At 43.7% G+C, this 16,590-nt stretch overlaps 1 protein-coding gene across 3 annotated transcripts in view; it reads left to right on the top strand.

The window, feature by feature from the left end:
* SLC23A2 (solute carrier family 23 member 2) overlaps positions 1-16,590 on the top strand; it is a 155,759-nt gene that overhangs the window by 107,822 nt on the left and 31,347 nt on the right. The window contains exon 17 of one of the 3 annotated variants that reach the window (XM_081289302.1): positions 1,271-5,991. The exons of the other annotated variants lie outside the window; for them this stretch is intronic. Coding sequence (XP_081145428.1) covers positions 1,271-1,503 — 233 coding nt within the window. The 3' untranslated portion in view covers positions 1,504-5,991. Of the gene's footprint in view, positions 1-1,270; positions 5,992-16,590 lie in introns of those variants that run through there. 3 annotated transcript variants of the gene reach the window in all.

Raw genomic sequence — 16,590 nt, 5'->3', positions numbered from 1 at the left:
GTGGCATGCACCTGTAGTCCCAAGCTACTTGGGAGGCTGAGGCAGGAGGAATTGCTTGAGCCTTGGAGTTTGAGGCCATCCTGGACAACGTAGTAAGACCCTGTTTCCAACATAAATAAAAAAGAATCAGGAAAACTAAAACAGGTCAAAGCCATCATTTATTAGAATTGTCATCTACCTAGGCATGGTGAAACATGCCTATAATCATAACAATTTGGGAGACTAAGGCAGGAGGATCAAAAGTTCAAAGCCAGCCTCAGCATTTAGCAAGGCACACCCCTCGATTCAATCCCTGGTACCAAAAAATTTAAAAAAGCAAAAAACTGCCTTCTAAAGCAGTTGAGATGATATGTGAATCTATTTTTGTTAATAAGTTGATTGACTTTGGGTCTCTCCACTGTGGCTTCCATGGACTCATAGACTCATTGGTACACTCTTGAGTTGATGGTAACAGCCTGTGATACCTCTTCCCCGGTCCCTGTTCTTTAAATGAATTATTCCTAAGGCGAACTTCCAGCCCACTACCGAAGGATGGTAGGCAAGGGCTGAGATCCGAAAGGCCAAGGTCAGTGATGAGACATAAGAAAACAGCTGTCCTTGCAGCATAGGAGCCTTCATGGGTAAGTGGTCCTTAAGGAGAACTAGGCAATAGATTTGCTGGGATGTGGTCCCACCTGGAGCCTTCTCAGTGTCCTAGAGATGGCTTCTACATGCTGCCTTCAAGGAAGAATGATGTAATGCTGCCTGATGTTCTACCCAGGGAACCCCCTCTCTTGATTGAAGCATTTTGGAGAAGGATTGTTTTAAGGGGGGAAATTGCAAAGTCTTTAAGCCCAATACAAGGCTGGTGTACCCCACTCCATACCATACCTAAAATAGAGCAAAGCAGTATAAAATTTAGGTGCGTATAGTACTAACACTGTGGCCAAGGAAAGGTGTAATGTGGCTTGGGCCAGACTTTAGCCATCAACATCAACAATGTGGGTCATGCAGCAGGTCAGGGACACGTAAAGACATCAGGAGGTCACTTAAATGTGGTGCAAGAGGGATAAGGAGGGGCTGGTGGTTCTTGGGCTTCGAGTCTGGGCACCTGGAGAACTGAGTACATTCAACTTCTCTGCTGTCATCTAGGCAAGTTTGATCTCTAGCACAGTGTTTGTGCGCGTGCGTGCATACACGTGTAAATAAAATCTTGGGTCTCATTTCTGACAGAAGAGTTAAAACTAAGCATTCCTTTGTTTTATCTGTTGTGTGCATGTGTGTGTGACAGGTACCCCAGAGGAAAGAGGAATCAGGAAATGGAAGAAGGGTGTGAGCAAAGGGAACAAGTCACTTGATGGCATGGAATCCTACAATTTGCCATTTGGCATGAACATTATTAAAAAATACAGATGCTTCAGCTACCTACCCATCAGCCCAACCTTTGCAGGTTACACGTGGAAAGGCTTCGGGAAGAATGAAAATAGCCGGAGTTCAGACGAAGACTCACAGGCCACAGTATAGCCCTAGCTGTGCCCTGTGGCTTGGCCGCAGTGAGGCAGTATCTGTAGTTCCTTACTGAGAAACAAGAAGTAAAGTATATGTTTGTATATCTACATTTACATCCTGCACCCCAGAGCTGAGACAGGTTGCACATTGCTTTTCTGTTGTGGGTAGTGATTTGTGTCTAATATGGTGTCTCACCTATGTCCTTATTTAAGCCCTTGACCTCTTGCCCTTTGAGAGTGTCCATTGCTGGCCATGGTCACTGAACTTGAAATTCCAGTTCTCCTGTGGGAATAGATGTGTGAAATCTGCAGCCGTTCCTCTTCCTTCCTCGCAGTCCTCTCCAGTCCCTGCTGCTGGCTTTTCTACAGGCAGCCTCCAGGGTCCGGGGGTTTTTTGTCTCAGAAGCACTTGGACCCACTTTGTCTTCACTTGACCTTACCCTGTACCTTCAGAGACCTCCTGTGGCCAAGGGACATGAGTGTCCTTGCATTATCACAGCTGCCTGGTCAAGTGAGATTCTCTTGTCCCTGATACTCCTGTAGGGGGCTCTTGACCCGACTGACCCAGATGTGGGCATGCTTAACATCTTTGTTCAGTAATACAGATATTGAACCAACTCTGTTCAGGGGATCGAAAGGAAGGGAAAGGACCCTCAAGTCAATATTATCCTCAACTGTCCCTTCTCCCTGCCACTCTGTGGCCAGCACATTTCATACTGGCCTCTTCTAGTGGCTGAGACACCCTATTTGGCATTTGTCACTACTGGCTGGTGTGATGGGTACAGAGTGCCACACAGGGGCACCAGTCAGATACGTCTGTGGGCATCTTGGCTCTCCTGTCATGTGGATGTTACTGTTGCGCGCGTCTGTAATTATGAGGTTTTATTCCTATTTAATGTTATTGACTAGCAGATTTTCGAAATCCAGTGTTTTTCCATTTGACCTTCTTCCCTTGCATCCTACTACTTGTCCTGCACCCCCCTATCCCCATTAAGAAAAGAACCAGCATTGTAAAGCTGTGGATACCATCAGGGAAGCTTGTTGTAACGGCTGTTAAAGCCAGTAACCATTGTTGTGGTTGTGTTTTGTATTGCTTGATACCATGAAAGTGTAAATACTGTTATAATGCCTAATCTATTTATCAAAACTGACTACTGGACCAGAGCCCAGAAAACATGGGTCAAGTTACACGTGAATTTGTTTTGTGAAGAAGGGAAGTTGGGACAGGTAACAAACAGAACCCCCATATTGAATGGTCCATCATCCTGATACATTCATTCTTCTGTTGCAAGTCATTTTTGGCAGACGTGGCTTAAGGAGACTTGAAGGGTTGTCATAGTACTTGTCCACTGGATCTTGATTTTACAGAAGGGAAGGTTAGATTCCTTAGCCAGATATTGCCTTATTTATGTTGTTGCAGAAGACCGTGAGAAAAGAACCTAGCAGGCTCCCTCTGTTAAGAGTTCTATTTTATAACACTAAATTCTTTCTGACAAAATGACTTCTGTTGGATTCAGTTTGAAGTTTTTCAGCCAAAGGAAAAGCCTGAGACAAGAAGTAGTGACCTTGGTTCATGAGATTGTGCCTCTCACGTGGTCATTGACCTGGCTGACCTTTGGGTGGCAGTGGGTGTTCCTGTTTCCCATAGTATAGTGTGGTTCTTGGTGGCCTGGTGTCCACAAGGTGCATTTCTGCCCTCAGCCCCCAGGCTGACTTGATTTCACCACATTATGAGGTCTTTGGTTGTCACTATAGCCCTCTTGACTCTGGAAGTTTTGGGCTTCAAGAACACCTCAGAGCCACTGCCTTGTTTTGCCAAAATCTTACTGTAGATTGAGTAAAGATCTTAGATTCTAAACTGCATTTAATTTTTGTATTTAAAAAAATGTTTATTCAGTGCATATTTACTTTAGAAGCACACTGGTTAATGGTTCCCATCACTCTTACCTTGGTAAGCCCCTGAGCCAGACGGCTCTCCTGCACTACATTGCCCTAATATTCCTGTTTTTCTCAATATTGCCCAACTTCTCTGCTTTGAAAAATGGGGAGAACTGCTAAATATGTCATTTTCAGAATCCTAGCTCTCTAAGGTAAGTCGCAGCAGCATATATCCAGGGAAAGCCATCAGAACCATTGATAATTCACACACATTTCCCTTCAGCTTGACTGGGCATCTCCCCTCCTGGTGAGTTCCACTCGGGGTGTGGACCTCTGAACACCTCATTGGGCCAGATTATATTGTGATGCTTCAACTCTGTTGGTTTGGGGGGAAGGTCCTCAGCAAGCATCCACATGGCAAAGGAAGTCCTGTGCCCACACTTGCCATGGGAGACAGTTTCCACCCTCCTCCTTCCATTGAGGCCAGCTCTGATGTTCTAAGGAAGGAGAGAGGCAACAAGTGATGGGAGAAAAAAAGAGTAGCTGGATCAGATGCCCCCAGTGAGTCTGGTAGTTTCTGCACAGCCTTGAGTGATTGGAGTTCCTTCATCACTAGTAAATCTTGCACATAGAATGCATAAGTATGCAAACCATTTTAGGAAGTAGTCCTCCTGCTAGCAAATGTGTCACAGAATGAAAGTCTGTAATTGAAAGGAATAGGGATATATTTTTCTGCTTGAAACCCTGCCATACCTGAAGGGGAGGTTTTGAATACAGTGGTCACCTATGTTCTGTGCCTGGTATCCTTCTCGTGCACATTTGTTGGCCTGCATTGTGGGGCTGTGCACTGCTGTGCTTCATTTTGCCAATAGAATGTTAACGGAGTATTTTAGATGTGCATGTTCTTGTAGGGCGTTCAGTCTCTTAACTTTGCGGTGACCACCTGTCCACCATTTTCACCTGCCTTGGTCCCTGAAGGAAGGCATTTGTGTTGGCCATGGAAGACAGAAATAGCATTTAACAGATAGGAGATGCTGACAGATTCACAAATGGGGAGACCCCTCCACAGGTCCAGAAAATACTGGGGAATGGCTCCAGTCTTTGTGATTTCATTCTCATTAGGGAGTTAAACTTAGATTCATGGATACATTTGTTTTCAGAATCTTCCTTAACAGGGTTTTCCAGTGTTAACTTTTAGTTTCTTGGGATTGATTAAGGCAAGAGAAGTGGCTTTACCAGACCAGGTAAAATGAAGCATCGCGGGTCCCGATGGTTTCCTATTTTCATGGTAACAAATTCACCTGCAAAATTTGCTTTATACTGTAGAATACTGACTTTCACGACAACTTGGTTTATGCATGAATCTCGCAGTATTTCCATATAGTAAAGTAACATTTCTGCCCAGGATAATAGTCACAGTTTTCCAGGGAGGGAATGATATAATTTTCATGACAATGTCATGTGCTGATAGAATTTCTCCATTGATGAATCTCTAGTATTGTGTGTATACTTTATTTACCCGTATGTATATTTTATGACCATGAGCTAAGTTGTAATTTCTTTCATTCACATCCCTGCTGAGATATTGATAACTAGCAACTTAGTTTTAAAGTTGGCAAGTCCAATCTTCAGTAATACCAGTGCCACAAGAACAGACAGGCCAGACAGAAGGTGAATAAGGAGCAGTGGTAGAAGCCTCATTCCATCTGGCCGGAGGAGAGACGGTATCGGCAGGTGGTTGTGCTTGGGCTGTACACTTGGCTGCAGGCCTGGGGTAGCCTGGGATGGGTCGGCGTGAGGGCCTACTGTGCACACTCAGCCACACCCAGGCAGCTCCCATGCCTGAGTGTTCACACAACTCCCATCTCCAGGAAACTGACCCTTGGCTTCAGAGAAGAAGCTGGGGTTTCACATGCTGCATGTTGTCCTCTGTCCCCCGTGATTTGGACACAGAGAATAGGACATCTCCCACCCTCTCCTCCTCCTACAGTCAGAACCCGAGTAGTGCAAGAAGGCTGCCCGTGTCGCCAGTTTTCAGCTTTCACCGCTGGGTCCCCGCAGCCCCCACAGCCCGGCAGTGCTGGCCTCCGTCAGCAGCCTCACAGACATTCCCGACCCTTCAGGTTGCTGTTGACTGTGCCTCTTCATCACTCTGACATCCGGCGTCCGTAGAATTGCTGTATGTAGTTCCAGGCACTTTGGACACCCTTACCAGCATTGCCACCCGACTGACAGTTCAGACAAACACCCTTTTCTGTTCGTTCCTAACAACCTTTGTTTGACACATTAATAAATTTCTAACTGTTCTTAAAACAGTGGAGATGCCTCTATTTTCCTTGAGTTTTTGTGACTGACTTTGCCTATATACCTTTCTGGGATTTTGTTTGTTTTTTTATTTTGCATACCGAGGGTATTTGGGGTGGGGTTGTTTTTTGAGATGTGTAATTCTTTTATGGAGTTTTTAAAAAAATTTTCATATTGTTTTTTCTAACATGGCTTCATTAAACGTTTAAGTATTTTAAAAATATGTAATATTTGGACCAGATGTTGTGAATAATAGTAGAGATAAAGCTATTTTATTCTGTATTTTTAAAACTGTTCCGTACAAATAAAAGCTCTCCTGGATGCCATTTTGCTGTTTGCATGCCTCCTCCTTTGGCCAGTGTTTAAGAAAATTGTAGTTTGTTAAAAGCCATCACCGAGGCAAGAGAAATCAGCTTATAAGAAATTCAGTTTAGCCAGGCGCAGTGCCACACACTTACAATCCCAGCTACTTGGAGCTGAATTAGGAGGATCTCCGGTTCAAGGCCAGCCTTGGCCACTTAGCAAGACAGGCTCAAAAGACAGGCTGGAGATGTGCTAAGGGGTAGAGTGCCCCTGGGTTCAATCTCCAGTACCTCCCCACCAAAAATCTTACCATTTTTTTCTCTATTGGTTTCCTTCTGCAATTCTGACTTTTCCATTTATACTGCATCTCTTAGATCTGTTTTATATACTGTCACTCATTTTCTCTTTCCATTTCCTCAGAAGAGTCTGGAAGAATTTCCAGAGCAATTATCTGAATCCCCAACTGGGGTTTATAGAATTCCAATCTCTTTTTTTTTAATTTTTAAAATATATATATTTTTTAGTTATAGTTGGACACAATAACTTTTTTATTTATTTATATGTGGTGCTGAGGATTGAACCCAGCGCCTCGCACATGCTAGGCGAGAGCGGTACTGCTGAGCCACAACCCACCCCCTCCCCACCCCAGTTCCAACCTCTTGGCTCCTGTGTTTAGTCATTTTCAAACACAACAGTAGAGAGAATAGCACAATAAACCCCTGTGGGAAGCAGGAAGTTCAGCTCGGTGGTAGAATGCTTGTTTAGCATGCCCAAAGCCCTGGATTTGATCTCTCATCACCAAAAACCAAAAACAGCCCACCCCAAAACCAAACCCCTTGTGCCCATCACCCAGCTAATAGGTATGGACTCAATGCCAATCTTATTTCAAATACACTCCTCCACTTTCCTGTTGTTTTGAAGCAAATCTCAGACAGCACTTCATCTATATTTCAGTAGTTACAACTAAAAGATAATTAAAAAAAAAACCTTATGCAATGAGTATACCTTTAAAAATTAACAATATTTCCACAATACAATCAAACATCTAGCTCTCAAATATTTGAAATAGATTCCACCTGAGATCCACATTTTGCCAGGCTGATAATTCATGTCTTCCCAAGTGTCCAGGTCTCTCATGTTCTCTTCCTTACAACTTGTTGAGTGATTTATGTGGTTTCCTTCAGGAGATGTGGAGTACATCCCCTTTTAACACATTTCTCTGCTTTCAGTGTTCTCTGGATCAGATTCGAGTCCATTTGGGCAATGAGTAACACCTCTGACTGGGTCAGAACACTCCAGTTGCATCTCATGTCTAAGGTTGTATTTTAAAGGAAGACACAGTCTTGCACCATAAGATCTTTTCATAGATGCTCTATTCCCTCAAGTCCTGCTGCACAGATAACTTAGGGAGCCGTTTCATGTAAGTTGTTTCATGGGCACGTTTCTTCCAATTCCTTAAGCTGGTCCTTTCTTGTGGACTCGAAACGTTTCACATATCTGATGATTTTCTTACTGTTGTTATTGAAGAGGGAAGATTGTGTGTATTCAGCAGCAGAATTGGGTGGGTGATTTTTTTTTCCCCAAAAAAACTTGTTTCATGAAGTGACATAAAATTCCTTAGACTATGGAGTTGGCCTGTCATTTCATCCACTTCTGTTAGGTTACGGCTGCATCCGCTTGCCAGACTCTTTATTCAGCATCAATAACTCATCATAGATATGCTGATATTTTGGTTTTATTACAGATACCTTCATATTTATGTGAGTGTGTATTTTTTAAAATAATGATGGTGTGCTTGAAAGATCATTCTTTCAGAGGTGCAGCTCTGAGTGACTTATTCCTTCCCTCCATCTTTATTTTTTATTATCTCTTACTATTAACAACAATAATTGTATAAATTTTTTTCAAAGATTTAAGTTTTTTTCTTTTTTAAGTAACATTGTAAGGTCAGTAGCAAGTATAAATTCTATTACAAATATTTGGTAATACCATAGTTGAAGAAGTAGGAAAGCCCCTGTACTCTTGAATACTAAAATAAGACTTTATTATGTTTTTCCTCAATTTGTTCTTGACTTTTAAAGAGTTATGTTAACATATCTTTAGCACTCTAATATTATTCCTGAGCTATCTCGTTTGTATTTGCTCCCTTTTGTCCTGTATGGGAAGGTTTTCCTTAGATGAGGTCGTCCAGAGTATTCTAGAAGAATATGGGGTGGGGGTGGGAGGAGGTGGGGACGACAGTGGGCTTGAAACCACAAGCTCCAACCAGATAAAAGATTCTAGGATGGTGAGATTTGGGCATCTGCCTCTGAGCAGTATCCAGAAGTGGACACATCCCTGGGCAGATTGACAAAAAAACTTCTATTTCAGCCCCAAGCTTCAAACCCCTTGGAGACACCGTGAACCTTAACATTCTAGTGTTTCACCGATGAAGCAGCTGTCTGGAGATTTAAAGATGTCTGTGGGTCATGTGCGCGTGTTTGTATACTTATGAACACATACAGTTTATTTGTTATGTATTTGCCTCTTGTGGCCTCAGAAAAATTCTGAATGAGTTTGAAGCAGGAGATAAATAAATAAATAAATAAATAAATAAATAACCTCCAGGGAGGTCCTCCTAGGAATGCCCAAGAAAAGACTTTTAGAAAAATAAAAAGTTTTCACCTCAAGTAAAATCCTAACCATTTTTGGTGTGGTTCGGTGATCAGACAAGGAGTTTGGTAGGTGGTCATCCATGTTCAGATCGCAAAGTGTCTTCTTCCAAGAGGACAGAGATTACCAGTGTCCCCCAGGCTCTGCTCTCCCACTCTTTCACAGTTGTAGAATTTGAGAAGTACTCAAGACTACATTTCCCAGCCTTTCTGGTGGCTCAATGTGACATGTGACTGGGCTCTAGCCAATGAAGCATAGTCAAAGCTGAGAGGCAACTTCTGAGTTGTGTTCTTAAATAGTATCTTGTTTATCCCCATCTTTGCCTTTGCCCCCACTGTTGAAAAGTAGAATGGTGGTCAACCAACATGGTCCATTCAGATAAGGACAGCACCTGGCAAGGCAGAAAAATACAAAAGGAGTCCGAAATCCCAGGGTTTCTTCTGATGACTTCAGCTCAAACTTTGGCACAAGAGAGAACAATTATTTAAACCTTTGTTACTTGAATGTCTGCTGTAATCAATACAGCTGTGTCCTTGACCATCAGGGATTTTGTAGATACAAAGTAATTTGAAATTAGACTAGCAGTTCATAGCGTTCAACCTCACAATTGACCATCCGAGCTCCTTGGAGCATGCAACTTGAACTTTGGTCTTCTGTTTTCTTCTCTATAAAATGGAAATAATAGTTGTAGAAAGGAGTAGAGAGGTTAAAATATAGATCCTCAATAAATTCGATTCCATTCCTCCTCAGTTCCTTTCCAGGCATACATCAATAGCTTTATAGAGCCACTGTCATGGTGTGTGTGCTTTAGCTGCACAAACTGGCCTGGCTAGGGGCCATGAACCACTGGAATCAATATAAAGATGTGAAAACTTGGGCTGGGGATGTGGCTCAAGCGGTAGCGCACTTGCCTGGTATGTGCGGGGCACTGGGTTCAATCCTCAGCACCACATACAAATAAAATAAAGATGTTGTGTCCACCGAAAACTAAAAAATAAATATTAAAAAATTCTCTCTCTGAGAAAAAAAAAAGATGTGAAAACTACTATTCTTCTGCACCCAAACCACCCTCAGAGTAACCCATTACTTCCACCAGGTGTGTCCTTTCACTGTGTTCTCCTTGTTTAACATACCTGACACCATCATAAGGCACATATACAAGGGCCAGGCTTGCCTGTTTGTTTTCCTGAAATAGAACTGTAGCATATGCATTGTGTAACTTGGCTTTTTCCCTTTAGGAATGCAGCTTGGGCATTCCTACAAATGGGAAGAGAGAGACCTATCCTGCATTCTCTAACATTTTGTGCGTGGAGATGCAATCTTATGAACAAGACCCTATGCCCATGGGTTTCTTTTCAGTTCAGCCTTTTATTCATCTTCTCTGTTTACTTGCTTTTCCTCTTCCGTTTCCCTCTCCTGCCCAGCTTCTGATTGCTGTAGTAATACATGTTAGCAACCTTCTTTGTATCATTCATATATTTCTCTGTGTTCATATAACCATGTAAACATCTATCTGTCTAGCTATTCTACTTGTACACACACACACACACACACACACACTGTGTGTGTATGTCGCTGTGACCAAATGACCTGACAAGAACAATGTAGGGGAGGAAAACTTCATTTTGGCTCATGGTTTCGGAGGTTCAGTCCACGGACAGCCGACTCCATAGGGCCCAAGGTGAGGCAGAACATAATGGTGGAAGGCCATGGCAACAGGAAATAGTTCAGGACATGACAGGAAGCAGAGCTCTGCTCACCAGGGACAAAATATAAACCCCAAAGGTACACCCCAGTGACATATTAACTCTAGTCACATCTACACTACCCAGTTAATTTACATTGGTAGATTAATTAATCCACTGATTATGGTCTTATACATGAGCTTTTGGGGGACATATCTAAACCATAAAGTGAAAATATAGACATACTTTTCTGTACCTTGAATGGAACACTCAGTGATAACTTGTGGAAATAATTTAGCTGGCATCACTCTTGATTTTATTCATGCTGGTTTTATAATATCGCTTTCTGTGGATTTATCGTAGTTTATTCAGAGTTCAGGGATATTTTATTCCCAGTTTTTTTGATCATCACATAGAGCCACAAAAAAACATTGTTGCCTATAAGTTTAAACAAGATAAAATCCATCCCTAGAAGTGGGATTGCTGGATGGAGCCCAGTTGCCCATGGTGGTAACCTGCTCCATATGTGAGTGTTGGGGTCATTTACTGCCCCTTCCCGCTCCACACCCACTGTTCACCTTAGCAACTTGCACTTTAATCTGTGCCTCACTGTCTTCATTTGAGAGACCCCAAACTATGACACCCACCACAGTTATCACCAATTTTCACAGGTGTTCCCTCTTAGGGGTAGAGGCCTGGGAGGTTGCACATTACTCTGAAGCTTTTACAGATAATTTTCTCAAAACAACACAAACTTTCTCTGTAGAGTTATGTCCTCTGAGCTCTCCAAATTTGAGTGAGAACTGTTCTTTCATGTGGCAGTGTGGTGCCCCTTGAACTTAGTCACGTGGGTCTTTTGTCTTTAGGGGTCCATGTCAAGGTGTGGGTTGGGGAAAGGAGATAGATCTCCTGTGATATAATGGGTTACTGCTACTCAAAGCCCTCTGGAGGGCACTGACAAGCTGGTGACTAGAAATTCTAAACTTTACCCAGACCTCATGTCTGAGTTTCCAGCCCCAAAGCCTCCTGCTTACCTGAAGTAACCATGGATCCTCTCCAACTGAAGACATCACCTCCCCTCTTCACCAGAGATCCTTCTCTTCCAGCCACAACACCCTCACTGAAAACCTGGCTGTCACTTGCAGTTCCTCTCTGTCTGCCATCTTACACATCTGTCTATCACCAAAGCCGGGGAGTTCTGCCTTGCAACCGCCTCCTTAGTCTGTCCTCCTCTCTGCACATCCACTGGGCTATATTTTGGATCTAGAATGTCTCCTATGTCCCAAGACATCGCCGAATGTCTTGGTCCTCAGTCAATGGTGCTATTAGGAGGTGATGGAACCTTTAGAAGGTGAGGCCTAATGGAAGGAAGTTAGGTCATTGGGCGAGTGTCCTTGAAAGTGATATTAGGATCCCAGCCCCTCCTCTTCTTCTCTTTCACTTCCTTCCATGAGATGAGCAGCTTTGTTCAACCATGTGTTTCCACCATGATGCTCTGCATAACCACAGGCCCCCAAACAATAGACTAGCTGACCATGGACTAAAATCTCTGAAACTGTGAGCCAAAGTAAACAAACCTTTTCTCCTTTATGCTGACGTATCTCGGGAATTTGTTATACTGACAGAAGGCTGACTAACACACACTGCTACCTCTTGTAATAGATTGCATCCCTTTTCTCAATTCTTGACCCACCCTGAATCCACACTCTTTGCCATGTGATTTTGCAATTCCTCCCTCTGCAGGTAGGGTATACTTCTATAAACCTTGACTTTGAGCTTGGACATGTGACTTACTTCAGCCAATGGGACGTCACAAAGACACGAAATGTGCTTGGGTAGGACTTGCTCTCTTGCACCTCAGACATCACCATGAGAAGAACAGTCCCCAGAGAGCCACTGATTTGGGGATTATGAGAGACAGGCAAAGCAGAACTGCAGCAGGAAGCAGAACTGTCCCAACTGCTCCCCACCAATGAACATCATTTTAAACACTGAGCTTTAGGGCTGTTTTTAAAAAAGGAATATCATGGCAACCCCTGACTGATGTAACTCTAGATTCCAAGTAAACCACAATTTTTTTCCTCAACTTCCATAATAACTCCTCAGCCAGTTTACATGTTCTAATCGTAATCCTTTCCTACCTCAAATAAATCTATGGCATTCTACTGTAATTTTTTTTTAAGATCAATTAAAGCACTTTGTGGTTGTGGTGCTGAGGATCAATTCCAGAGCCTCATGCATACTAGGAAAGCACTCTACCACTGAGCTCCATCTCTGGCCCCAGTTAAAGTACTTTTAATACAGTTATTAGAAGGCTTAAGTGTATAGACCTCAACATGAAAAGCAGAAGGTAAACACACTTATCGAGTAAAAGATGGAATGCAAAAAAAAAAAAAAAATTAAGAGCAAAGTCATTGAATGCCATCACACTCTTATAAATGCAGTTTCTCAAAACAGCATTCAGAAACTAGTACAAAGTCATTGATCTGAGTGCCTTTGTAATATTAAACAAAACCAGAATTAGAGCTCTCAACTTAGGCTCCCCCTGGGTCTCTTCTTGGACTCTGGGGTCGCTTCTTCTGTATCAGTCAGCTTAAGCTGGAATCACATTTCCTGGAGTTCTCTTCCCTCTGCAGGTCCAAGTCAAAGTTGTTCACGAGAGAAACTTGTGCACATTCTTAAAAAAAAAGACACAAAGCAGCAGCAGCAGCAGCAGCAGCAGCACTTGGAAGATAAGTGCAGGATCCAGGTGCCACCAACCACAGCTGCATCTGTCCCTATCCCCCAGCTGCTACTGCCTGGCTTCTTTAGTGCGAGGCCAGTTAGGCCAACTGCTGCTCTTTCTCACCCTGGATTGCCTCCACATGCAGCTGTGAGTCTTAGTGCATTAGCATCTCCTGCAAGTCACTCCCAGCTGTGGGAAAGACACGTGTTCCAGTGTGTCCTCTCGGGTTTTGGTGTCCCTCCCTGAGTTTCCGTCCATCCTTGCTTTCCCTCACTTTGTGTCCACCTTTTCTTCCCAGGCCTCCCTTGCTGACTCAGGCTTACCACCGCACACACAAGCAACAGCCTTCCGTAGATTTCTTCATCACTTCCCCTGTGACTTTCTTCTGAGCTCCCAATGGTCTTCTTATAGAAGTTACCTCACCAGCTTCTCCCACAAGGGCGTGAGGTCTCAGCTCTATAGCAAGTCCGTTATGCAAGGGCAGCCCATTGCAATATGAATGAAACCCCAAACTCCTTACCACAGCCCACAAGACCAGACCTGGCCCCTCTCTCCTCCTCCAGATCCAGTGCCCATCTCTTCACACCCTCCCTGCTTTACCTGGACACTAACTTCTTCCCACAGAGCAAGAGCCCTTTGACTGAGCGTTGGCAATTACATTCTCATTGGGTCACTTAACTGCTTAAGACCCTCCTTCCCACTCCTCCCTGGTGGCTGGGGTTGGAGAAGAAGAGGTTAAGCTTGTTGGAAGGGCTGGGTGATTGGGGCCTGTTCTCAATCAGGGCACAGCAGGAAGGCGAAGGGAAGTCTCCATAGCAAAGTGATGAGGTAGGGTGTGTGAGAACACGTGCGTTCATCTCTGTGCAGAGTGGAGAGTTGGTGGGCCAGGGACAGGGAGGAGAGGCTGTCAAGGTCTCAAAGCAGTACAACTTAGGAAGTTGGCTTTGCAACTGCAGAGGTGTGGCCAGCTCTGGGCAGAGGATCAGCATCTCAGGACAGACTGGAAGAGGCGCTCACGGGCTGCCTCGCTGGCTGCACCAACCCCGCCCCCCCTCCTTCCTTGGCTCCTTGCTGAGGTTCTTGGCCCAGGAAGCACATGTGTCCTCCAAGAAACTTCCCCAGCTGGCTCCTCTCAGAAGGGTCTGCATCTCCCTGTGAGAGGAGGTGGCTTTGCTCCCCAGCCAGCTCTGCAGTTTGAACCAGGTTCACACACAGGGGAAGGTGCACTGTGTCCCTGAAGCGCCACAGGAAACCGGGAACTCCGCTCATCTGGAGTTTTGTTTCTTGGCTGCATAAGGGGAACATAAAACACCTCTCATTTCCCACCTTTTGTTCCAGTCACAATGGACCACACACCGATCTCTGACTGAGCCAGGCTTTTCATGGCTTTGAACTTGCTACTACCTCTGCCTGCATTGTCCTGCCCCATCTCAGGAACTCCTGCTAACCCTTAAGACTCAAACCAGATGTCACCTCCTTCTCAAGGTCACCACTTAGACACCTTATATATATCTTCCTAGGTGCTGCCAGGTATTATATGCCACTGTATTATAGTTGAGGTCTCCGCCGACTTGCATGCAGCACCTGGTCATCTTATTACAATTTAACACAGCCTGAGGTCTGGTTCTGAATTTATCACTGACTTCTGGGTGATGCTGCTGCTGCTGCCCCCTGGACCATATTCTGAGTAGGAAAGATCTAAAACAATTATCTTGTATTCTCATACAAGGTCAAATACATTGATGTATGACCATATGGAATTCTTTTTTTTTAATTAAAAGATTTTTAAATCACATTGTACTCATTTTGCTCTTTTGCACCTCAGACATTACCATGAGAAGAACAGTCCCCAGATAGCCACTGATTTGGAGATTAATTTTTTAATTAATTTTTATTTATATATGACAGCGGAATGCATTACAATTCTTATTACACATATGGAGCACAATTTTTCATATCTCTGGTTGTATACAAAGTATGTTGACACCAATTCATGTCTTCATGCATGTGCTTTGGATAATAATGTCCATCACATTCCACCATCATTTCTAACCCCATGCCCCCACCCTTCCCCTCCCACCCCTCAGCCCTATCTAGAGTTCTTCTATTCCTCCCATGCTCTCTCTCCCTACCCCACTATGAATCAGCCTCCTTATATCAGAGAAAACATTTGGCATTTGGTTTTTTGGGATTGGCTAACTTCCCTTAACATCATCTTCTCTAACTCCATCCATTTACCTGCAAATGTCATGATTTTATTCTCTTTTATTGTTGAGTAATATTCCATTGTGTATATATGCCACATTTTTTTTATTCATTCATCTATTGAAGGGAATCTAGGTTGGTTCCACAGTTTAGCTATTGTGAATTGTGCTGCTATAAACATTGATGTGGCTGTGTCCCTATAGTATGCTGTTTTTGAGTCCTTTGGATGTAGACCGAAGAGAGGGACAGCTGGGTCAAATGGTGGTTCCATTCCCAATTTTCCAAGAAATCTCCATACTGCTTTCCATATTGGCCGCGCCAATTTGCCGTCACACCAGCAATGTATGAGTGTACCTTTTTCCCCACATCCCTCGCCCAACACTTATTGTTGTTTGTATTTTAATAGCTGCCATTCTAACTGGAGTGAGATGAAATCTTAGTGTAATTTTGATTTGCATTTCTCTAATCGCTAGCGATGATGAACATTTTTTCATTTATTTGTTGATTGATTGTATATCCTCTTCTGAGAAGTGTCTGTTCAGTTCCTTGGCCCATTTATTGATTGGGTTATTTGTTTTTTTGGTGTTTAGCTTTTTGAGCTCTTTAAAATACCCTGCAGATTAGTGCTCTATCTGATGTGTGAGGGGTAAAGATTTGCTCCCAAGATGTAGGCTCTCTATTCACCTCACAGATTGTTTATTTTGCTTAGAAGAAACTTTTTAGTTAAAAAAAAAATTAGCCTCTATTTTGAATTTCCGTTCAGTTAGTAACAAAAAAACATGGAGGGTCGATTTCTGGTAAACTCATTCATTTCAGGTGAAAAATCAGTGAATTCTGCTTGCCCCACCCTCCAAGTCTCATCTCCATTTTGGTGGGAGCAGTGGGCTTATGTAACATCTTGGCAATATTGGGGGGTGAGTGGGGAAATCTAGCCCTGGGCAGGTGGCATGCTTGTTCTGGGTACAGCATCTTCCACCCTGGCTCCCCCAAGATGTCTGAGCCTCATGTCATCTCTAGCATGGCTTAAACATGATCTCTTTGTGGGTCCTCTTATCCCAACTGTGAGATGTACTTGGAACCCCCAGCTTCCTCCCTTCTGGCTTCCAGGGCCTTCTCTGGGGTGGGGGAAACGTTGGCTCCTTTCCCACAGCTCCCTGCATCCTGCAGAAGCTCTCTGGGTCTGGTCCATCACTGCTGAGGATGCCCTAAGTGGCCACATGCCATGGATACCATGTTGCTTCAGGAGACTGATGGGAAGTGGGTACACTTTTCTACTTTCAGATCCCACCCCAGCTTGAAATTAGAGGGTCTCATTGCTCATTCCCACCCTTCTGGATTAACCTATAGAGAA

The sequence above is a fragment of the Spermophilus citellus genome (assembly GCF_964194105.1).
Source record: "Spermophilus citellus genome assembly, chromosome: 4".
Lineage (NCBI taxonomy): Eukaryota > Metazoa > Chordata > Mammalia > Rodentia > Sciuridae > Spermophilus > Spermophilus citellus.
Note: the sequence above shows the minus strand (reverse complement) of the source record. Positions and strands in the feature narration are given on the sequence as shown.